Source organism: Lepus europaeus, chromosome 12 (assembly GCF_033115175.1).
Source record: "Lepus europaeus isolate LE1 chromosome 12, mLepTim1.pri, whole genome shotgun sequence".
NCBI classification, from domain to species: Eukaryota; Metazoa; Chordata; class Mammalia; order Lagomorpha; family Leporidae; genus Lepus; species Lepus europaeus.
In genome coordinates this window covers 95,565,221-95,575,232 of record NC_084838.1, presented here as the reverse complement: position 1 = coordinate 95,575,232, position 10,012 = coordinate 95,565,221, and the positions used below count along the sequence as shown (strand labels likewise).

The window sequence follows — 10,012 nt, the reverse complement described above, 5'->3', positions numbered from 1 at the left end:
TCTGAGAAGTCTGGACACAACTCAGCTGCAAGTGGCAAACAAATGACCAGCTATATAACCTTAAGCACTGGTTTCCAAGTCATGGTTCCCAACATTAGTGACCAGGAAATCAATCTATGGGGTTATGACAGCATCAACACACACACCCACACCAGCCTAGGAGAGAAAAATAACACAGTTGCATGCCTTAAAGGTAAACATTACTTTATGAACATTTTATTTCAACACGCACGAGTCTATACGTAATGGGTGACGATACAAAATATATTTCATGGTTCTCTAAGGCAAAACATTGTTGTCCCAAAGAAAAATATACTTGGCCATTGGGTCTCTGGAGAAAGGATTTTTTTGTTCACCTCTGAGCAATGACTGTACCAGCTGGGTGCTCAGGGGCCCTCTGCGGTTAGCAACAATGACACTGCACACAGCCACTTCCTGAAGCACACTTCTTCCTCAGAGCGCTGTGAGCCTGGCTGAGGGGAGGGGAAGGTGGGAGAACACACCAGTGAGGCCTCAGATCCCTGCCCACCCTGTGCCAGGCACCACGCCGGGAGCCCAACAGATGTGGTTCTTTATAGACAGGACGCCCTTTCCTTCACCTGTAGCTGTATCCCATCTAGCACGGAACACAGGGACTGAGTGGATGTGTCTAAACGAATTCAGCTATGAGACTGTCCCACTTTGGTTATAAACCATATAGATTAAATTCAACAAATATAACAATTTCAAATAAAACCAAATGTTTCTTTATTTCTTCCTAGTTCATCACATGTAAAAGCACTGTGCAAAGGTTTATTGATCTCAATTAAATCATCAAAGTTGTATAAAAAGTTGAGGCACTGGTGTCTGTGGCTATTGATAAATAATCATATTACTTCAGCATCACGTCTCAAATAATATCATAGGCATACAGCATTAACCCCTGGATTCTGAGCTGCTACAAAATTGCCATTTTAATATCATACCATACATTCATTACTAGCTATGGCTTTAGTCTAAAATAATTTAATAATACTAGAACATGATACCTAGGAAAACACAATTATTTTCCGAATCATAGGAAAGAAACACATCTATGTACACCTGATTTAGAGGGTGGGTGGGCATGACTTGGCCTATGACTGAATGGAACTTGGGAGAGTGAACCAAAGCTTTTTTTTTTTGACAGGCAGAGTGGACAGTGAGAGAGAGAGACAGAGAGAAAGGTCTTCCTTTGCCGTTGGTTCACCCTCCAATGGCCGCTGCGGTAGGCGCGCTGCGGCCGGTGCAACGCGCTGATCCGATGGCAGGAGCCAGGTGCTTCTCCTGGTCTCCCATGGGGTGCAGGGCCCAAGCACTTGGGCCATCCTCCACTGCACTCCCTGGCCACAGCAGAGAGCTGGCCTGGAAGAGGGGCAACCGGGACAGGATCGGTGCCCCGACTGGGACTAGAACCCGGTGTGCCGGTGCCGCAAGGCGGAGGATTAGCCTAGTGAGCCACGGCGCCGGCCCCTGAACCAAAGCTTTTTTAAACTGGAAGAGACACTCGCACTGATCAGGTTCAAACCCTTCATCGTTCATGTTGGCAAACAGATGCACCTCAGGGAAAGTGGCTTACCTCCGGTCACGTAATTACACGCTAAGAAAATTGTTCCAGGCCTTCCGATAACACATCTAGAATCTTTCTCATCTCACAACAGAGGTTTATGATAAAATACAAGGTTGCTTCCTAAAAGATCCATATGGATATCAAAGAAGACAAGCCACGGTAATATTTTAGGCTTTCAAACATCCTAACGCGAGAATGTAATGGAGTCTTGTGTGGAGACAGCTGTGTCCGAGGCAGAGCGCGCAGGGGTGGCTGGAGCTCACGGGCACATCGCTCCGTTTTCAGGCCTCTGCTCCTCTCTGCGTGTTGTTGGTTGTGTTCTCATCTGTGTCACTCGATTGGAATGTCTTCCACAAAAACTTCTCATTGGACTTCCAGAGAGACGTTTCTTGCTCCCCTCTGCTCCTGGAGGGGGCTTTTTCACACAGGGTCTCGATGACGGCCAAGTCGGTGAATTTACTGAGGCTGTCGGCACTCTGCTCATTCAAGATGTCCCAGAAATCCTTGGGCCGCTGCTTTGCTTTCTCCACAGGCCCTGAAAGGGCTTTCCTGGGCAGTCGTGTGGGGCCGCTCCTGGGCGTTTTAAAGAGGTCCTCAAGAATAGAGGTGTCGCCCAGTAGGCCTGCCACAGAGGCGTCCTCTGCACCGGGGCTTTCTGTCTTCTTGCTTTCCGGTTTGCAGCGCAACCTGCTTCTTGAAACGCCCGCCTCGCTGGTGCCCTGTTGGTCTTTCCCGGCATTTGCCAACCTCCTCTCCTGCCCCTTGGAGTTTCCGTCCAGGGAACTGGATGTCCCGGCACCTTTGGATGCGTGGCTGTGTTTCCCATCATCAACCCCTTGGGTAGAGCCAAGAGTTCCTGCATCACTAGGAAGCGCTTCTTCTTGGCAGGAACTGTGACTGGGAAACTGAATTGATTTTCCCTTACGGGTTGCTGGGCTGCAGGTGTGAGAAATGCTGTTGGTTGACTCTTTAAATGTCAAGGCTTCAGAATCTGACAACCTTCCTCTGATGCGAGATTCTCCTTTTTGGGATTTACTCCTGACGCTGGCGGATTTGATGGATTCTGAAGCAGCACCTGCTGTAAAAAATCCTTTCACTTCTGGGTATTGAGAAGCATAAAAGTCTTCGAGCATTTCCCGCCGCTCTTCTGATGTGGCACTAGTTATCTGTCTCGCAAATTCCTTTACAGAAGACAGGTGAAAGTAAGAGGCCATTTCTTCAAATTGTTTTCTGGAGATTTAATGAATAAAACCAGTGGTTACTTTTAGTACACTTTATTTTTAAAGAACACATCATAAAGGATAGGAAGTGCAGAGGCAAAGCAATGCGATCCTGTTCCTCCGGCGTATGTTTGCTTGCTTCCATAATGAAAATGTGTTTCATCCTAGTGGTATGTGATCTTTCTCCTTATGCTACTGAGAAAAATATTTTAGCTCATGAAATCACCAGCTTTTAAAGTTACCCTGATTTATACTGGAAGGTATTTCCTATGAATTATGAGATCCCAGCATGCTACTCCTCCAGTGGGCTGATTTATGAGGGACGTGAGAATCATAATTTACATAATGCAGATTGAAAGTCTATACTGCATTCAGGTCTCATGACACATTGTCAACAAAGGATCTTAATGAATAGAAAAAGGAAAATCCTCAAAAATGGAGAAGGAAGCACCTTTTCCTTCGCGCTCCTTTTTCCCTTTCATCTAGCCACAGAGCGTGAAAATGTCAGTTGTTGATGAGCCTCAGCAAAGTCCTTCTCGGAGGAAGCCAGACTCTCCCCACCCCTGCCCAGAGGGTCCGACCTCAGCACGGACAGCTAACCCAGGAAGTCAGATGCGGTGGGCAGAAGTGAGCCGCATTCTTGGTGTAAGATACTGATCACCACCGTTATGTGCACGTGTGAGGGGATGGGCCTTCTGGAACCCTGGGATCAAATGGGCGGAGACCTCGAGCGACGGGCTCTGCTCCTGGCTCCAGGTTGGGGTGCCGGGGACTGAACTGTGTCTCCTGCCCGTTCCAGGCGCCCAGTCTTGTTGAAGTACTGCTCTCTGATGCACCGACATACGGAGACAGGGCCTTCAGGAGGCAGTTAGGGGCAAAGGACATCATGAGGATGGGGCCTTCATCCGGGAGGATCAGTCCTCCGACAGAGAGATTTCAGAGAGCCAGCACAGTCTGTCTCTGCATCTGTTTTCCTCTCTGTGGGAGCACTCACTGAGAAGGTGAGCCTCCACAAGCCAGGACAAGGGCCCTCACCAGAAGCCCAACCGGCTAACACCTGTACCTGGGTGTCCTCACCTCCGGAGCCGTGGGAACAGCTTCTGACGGTGTCAGCCCGACTCTGACAGGGTGTAGGCTTTGCCGGTGCAGAGTCTGGGCCACGTGTGAGGAGGGCCCAGCATCTGTACACATATGCCATGCATGGTGTTGCAGCACGTGGTGAACAGTCTCAAAGTTTCAGAATTCTATTTTATATAGTAGTTCCTTAAAATATTCACTTATTCATTCAGCACCACATTTTTATGTGCTAGGCAGAGTAGCAGGAACTATACAATGGTGAACAAGCCTCAGACTCTTATCTTTAAGAGTTTGCAATCTAGTCATGGGAGATGTGCAAGAAAAGCAAACCAGGATGGCATCGTGAACCCCATGAAGGAGCTAAATGCAGGGTCCCCTTGGCGCTCCCTGCAGGGGCTCCTAAGCCAGTGATGGGTAGTGGGCAGGATGGGTAGGGGAGGCTTCTCCCAGTCACCTTGAATCAGACAGGGAGAATGAGGAAGCCTTCCAGAGAGAGAGAGAGAGAGAGAGAGAGAGAGAGGAGGGAGGGCATAGGTACACAGAAGGGCAGGAGAAACTGCTCGGGAAGAGGCTGAACATCACAAGGGGTCTGCAGGCCGAGGTCACCAAGTCTGAAGTTCATCCCACACACCAGGCAGAACCCTCAGGGTGAACCGATGATTTGTACTTAATGTATGAAGGGAGGTGCTCCAAAGCCACTTCTATGTTTTGCCACCCAGACCAAGGGACATAAAGCCTGGTTTCCTTTAATGCTAGTGGGCGGCCACAGTGCACGCTTGCTCTCATGGCTTCCGGTCCTCACGCTGCTGACCTGTTGACGGACCCACATCTAGATGCTGTTCACACCTGCCCAACAGGCACGTCGTCTCCAATGCAACATTTAGTAACACAAACACAAGCACCCACATTTCTGTCCTGGAAGCTGCCCGTGCTCTTGCGGGAACGCTGGGAGTAATGAGAGAGTATTACTTTACCCACCATCTCCAAATTCACTCTCATACTCAGTCTGTCTAAAGATTAAGTGACTGCTGAGGTTACAAGCCGGTGTCTTTTATTTACCCAAGGCTTGGTGGTGCTTCACAGTGGCCGTAGTAACTCCACCTCTGCCGCGCTGGAGCCGTGACCTTGCCTGTGAGCTTGCCTGTGGCCCTGCAGGGCTTGCTGTGCCAGGGCAGCTGTGTCTTCTGCTGTACTTCAACAGACTGCACGTAAATGAGGCCACACAGTTTACCCTTTACACCAGAGGATGGGATACATCATCATTCGGTTTACTTTGCCTTCCAACTCACTGCCAGAATTCTGGGTCTTCCGAAGAGTTTTCTCTAAGAATCTAAGACGCTGCAAGGTAACCCAAGGGGCACAAGCTAGCCACTTTGTGCAGAAAACAAGTAAACCGGAGTAGACTCCCATATGCCATTCAGGGCAGGTGGGAGGGATCTTCCGGCAAACGTCCCGATAGTATTTGTGTATCAGGGGATAACACACAACATCCTCTCCCCTTTTCTTGAGGACCTGGGGGAGCAGCACAGCTAGAACCTTTCTGAAGATCCTGCCTAAGCTTTCTGAAGGGACAGCAGGCTGAACACTTCATCCAGATGACCACGAGGCTGCAGTGTGGCCTGGGCCTGGAGCCTGACTGGCTAGCGGGGAGAGCAGGAAACGGGGCGTCAGCTGCTCAGGCACTGTGCTGAGTCAGGCTCCGGGGCTCTAACACCAGACACCCTTCCCCTCTCCATTGCGCAGGAGACGTTTAGTCCCGCGGCTGGAGGGAGGCAAACACAGATCACCGCCCGCGTGCCCTCTGTGCTTCTGCACACGGTGCGGGCAGGGATGAAGACACATGCGCTCCCTCAAGACGGGCGACTGTGCTCAGGGAAAGGCACACCCTGCAACGCAGCCGCCGCGGGCCTGTCTGTGAGGACATGGCGCTGCCGAGGTGGCCGGGGGAGGTGCTCACCTTCTGTGCAGCCCACCTGCCACTCAGCACCCAGAGGGGCTGGGGGTCAGCCCTCCCAGGGAAAGCTGATGTCCAATAGTCTGGAAGTAGCCAACACCCCTACACGAAGTGCTTTGACCCCACAGAGCCAGCATTGTTCCCTCCCTGTCCCCAGGAGCCACCAGAACCAGTCCAACCATGGCCCTGCCCTGCTTTCTCAGGTCATGTGTTCCAAATGCCTTTTCTCCCATCTGCTCCAGCCCCTCACCCTCCCAAATCATGCCTGGTGGCCCTGGCACCAGGCAATGACCTCCCTGCTGCCCTGTGTCTTCTGTTCCCAAGCTGAACGGCCCTCCTGTCCCCTGAGGACAACGCCTCCTCCCACGTAGTCTGTGCAGAGCGGGGCTCTCTGGCTCGGGGTTCGCCCTTCACTTTGCTGCTTCCAGACCTTGGTTTTCTCCTAAAAGTTCTCCCCTCTTTAAGGATGATGTTACCCAGCTAAACCATTTCTCCCTCGTCTTGTTAGGTGCCCAACACATAGCCGAAGAATGAGTGAATAAAATGCACTTAATTATTTCATTTCTCTGCCCATGACAACAATGCTGTGACACACTTGTGACCTCAAGTCTTCTGAGTCACCACTCTTGCTTTCTTGTTGCCCGTCAGCCTCCACTCTGTCTCGTGTTCAATGTCATAGTCACTCCTTTATGACCTTCCTGAAGCTTGCTAGCTTCTCTCTTCTTCCATTCTAACCCCTGGCAGAACCCAGCCGTCTCCCGTTGCATGTCTACAACAGAGTGAAGCTTGCTGAATGAAACCTGCACGCGTGGAATTACTCTCGGATAGGGACTTCACGGCACCCAGGAATTCCAGTCCCACCAAGCTCCGTTTCCAACTCTATGAATAATTGACTTCATAACTTCTCTCCTTAGATCTCTCGCCTTCCGAATGGATGGATTTGATTCACTGAGAACATACGACATCCGTGTCCATGTCTGTCCCTTCCCTGAATGGCAAAGGCCGGACCTCCGCCAGGGGGCCTGGATGCTGCCGTCGCCTGCCTCTGGGACTTGACTGTCATCATCTCTCCGGTATGATTTATTTTTTTTCTAAGTGATCTTTTCTTTCCACACACAAACAAGATCTATTGTCTTCCTAACTTAAAAAACAAATAAACCACCACCACCCCTGCAAAAAAAAAAAAAAAAAAAAAAAAAAAAAAAGTACCCATGATGCTGCAATGCTTCCATCTCTTGCTCCTTCTTACAACCATTCTTAGAGAGCCGCCGCGAGTGCCCCTCTCCCTGCTGGCTCACCCCACCCCGGGATCTGCCACAGATTCTCAGAAGGCCCATGCCAAGGCAGCCCGTGAGCTCTCTGCCGCCTGCGCCAGCAGGCACTTCCCCACGCCATCTGATTCTGGCTCTCTGTAGCCTGTGATACAGGTAAGCTCTCCAGAAAGTCTTACTTCTCTGGGAAGTCAGGACTCTGAACTGTGTTTCTGCCCGTGGAGCACCCTGGAGGACTTCTGCCCTGGGCTCTGTCCTGGGCTGCTCCCTCCTGGGCTCCGTTCCCAGCCTGTTCACACAGTCCCATGGCTCTGAAATCCACTTCTGACTCTACGCTGATGACTCCAAATGTAAACCCCCAGCCCCCAGTCCACAGCGGCAAAGCTGCTGCCTATTCAGTGTATCGATAGACTATCATGTGTCACATGAGCAGAACTCCGGAGTATTTTTCATTCCAAGCTTCCTGTTCTCCTGGTTTTCCCCATTCAGTAAGTCTGCTCTGTTGCTCAGGACAGAAAGTTAGGAGTCAGCCTCGTTCCTTCTCTTTCCCAGACTGGTCCACGACTAAACTGGCTCTAGCCCCCATGGCAGGCGTTCCTGGGCAAACCACCCTGTGTCCTGCTGCTCTTGTGCACAGGGGAGCTGGTGCCATCTCAGCAAACACACGTTGGATCACGCATTCTTTGACAGCTTCCTGCTGCACTCAAAACAAAATGGACACTCTTGCCACAAGTCTCTGGGGCCTCCCTGGCCTTGCGTCGCCTGGGTCTCCACCTCCACCTCGCATCACTCTCTGCTTACTTGTTGGGCACCAACTCCTCTGGTCTGCTTTCAGGGCCTGGAGCAGACCAAGCCGCCGCCCGCCTCCGAGGTGCTCTCCTCTGGGGCCCTGCATGGTTACCCTTCAGGACTTGACCCGAGTGCCGCCTGTGCACAAAGGGCTTCCCACACTGCCCTGCAGAAGGTCATACGGCCCCACCCTGCCCCACACAGACACGTCCCATTCTCTACCACGGCAGCCAGCCCATTTCTTCTCAGTTACCATTTCCCAACTATTTATTTGTAAGCGTTCATTTTTTAAAATTCTATGGCTCAATGCCAAGCCCTGCCATACTACACGATAAGCTCTACGCCTTATCTGTTTTTACACCATATTCAGCACTCAGCACAATGCCCCTGGGCACATATTAGGTGCCCAAAACATAGCCGAAGAATGAATGAATAAAATGCACTTAATTATTTCATTTCTTTATACAAAATGACTTCATTAAAAATAAATTTAGGGATCAGCTTTCTAAAAACACGTAAAAGGTTTGGAATTCATTTTTTAAAGTGTACAAGTTCAGGCTTTTCTGAAATATGGCTATAACCCAGATCATCTGTGTGTCTTACTAGGAGCTGTGTGTCTTGAGAGTTCTCAGAGTCTAGTGCCTGTCACGGACGACGTACCTGCGGATTCCTCTTGGCGTCTCTCCGATTATGAAGGTGGTCTGCTCTGTCCGGTAGACCCTTTTCTTCTTCTGGCTCACGGGGTGTGGAACGTACAGAGGAAACGAAACGCCTCCTTCACTTGGTGGCTGGTCTCTCTCTGCAGTCACTTTTTCTTCACATGTCTGAGAAAAAGGAAAGGAAGAGAAAACTAAGTCTGCAGGGCTAGCGCTGTGGCATAGCGGGTTAAAGCCCTGGCTTGAAGCGCCGGCATCCTATATGGGTTCTAGTCCTGGCTGCTCCTCTTCCAATCCAGCTCTCTGCTATGACCTGGGAAAGCATAGAAGATGGCCCAGGTCCTTGGGCCCCTGCACCCGTGTGGGAGACTGGGAAGAGGCACCTGGCTCCAGGCTTCGGATTGGTGCAGCTCTAGCCACTGCGGCCATTTGGGGAGTGAACCAGTGGATGGAAGACCTCTCTGTCTCTACCTCTCTCTGTAACTCTGCCTTTCAAATAAATAAAAATAAATCTTTAAAAAATAACAACAACAACAACAAAGCTAAGTCTGGAAAAATAGTCATTTTTGGTCAAATAAGGACAATGTCTTATTTATTTAATTTCTACCAATACTCACTATGGTGAAATGAACCAGATTCTGCATTGTCAGAAGATGCCAACCCACATCTATAAAAGGCTGACCCCTGGGGGCAGGCATTTGGGCCGGTGGTTATGTGGAGTCCATTTCGGAGTACCTGCACTCAAGTCCTGCTCTACTCATGGTGCCAGCTTCCTGCTAAGGCACACGCTTGCAGGGCTGATGGCTCAGTCAGTCGGGGTCCTTTCAGACACACAGATGACCTGGACTGGGGAAGGCTCCTGGTCCTAGCTGTGGTCTACCCCAGGGAGCCCACTCTGTCTCCCAAGCAAGCAAGCAAACAAAAAAGATGATACTTATATAGGGAGAAAGTACTTTCATATGTTTCTTTTCTTTTTTTTTTTTGACAGGTAGAGTGGATAGTGAGAGAGAGAGAGAATGAGAGAGAGAGAAAGAGACAGAGACAGAGAGAAAGGTCTTCCTTTTTGCTGTTGGTTCACCCTCCAATGGCCGCCGCGGCTGCCACACTGTGGCCGGCGCATCACGCTGATCTGAAGCCAGGAGCCAGGTGCTTCTCCTGGTCTCCCATGCGGGTGCAGGGCCCAAGCACTTGGGCCATCCTCCACTGCACTCCTGGGCCACAGCAGAGAGCTGGCCTGGAAGAGGGGCAACCGGGACAGAATCCAGCACCCCGACCGGGACTAGAACCCGGTGTGCCGGCGCTGCAGGCGGAAGATTAGCCTATTGAGCCGCGGCGCTGGCCTTATATGTTTCTTAGACATAACATGACTGGCGATATTATGGTATTTCTATTGTGAAGACTGTGAGTGGGCATACTGATATACAAGCTAATATCTGTTATCCCTGATAAAGATAGAA

General features: G+C 50.5%; 1 protein-coding gene across 4 annotated transcripts in view; it reads right to left on the bottom strand.

The window, feature by feature from the left end:
* Nucleotides 1-200: 200 nt before the first annotated feature.
* ERCC6L2 (ERCC excision repair 6 like 2) overlaps nt 201-10,012 on the bottom strand; it is a 130,021-nt gene continuing 120,209 nt past the window's right edge. For all 4 annotated transcript variants that reach the window (XM_062208551.1, XM_062208554.1, XM_062208553.1 and 1 more), the window contains 2 exons: nt 8,560-8,723; nt 201-2,818 (listed from right to left, as the gene is read on the bottom strand). In XM_062208551.1, the coding sequence (XP_062064535.1) occupies nt 1,870-2,818; nt 8,560-8,723 (1,113 nt within the window). In that variant the 3' untranslated portion in view covers nt 201-1,869. The remainder of the gene's footprint in view (nt 2,819-8,559; nt 8,724-10,012) is intronic.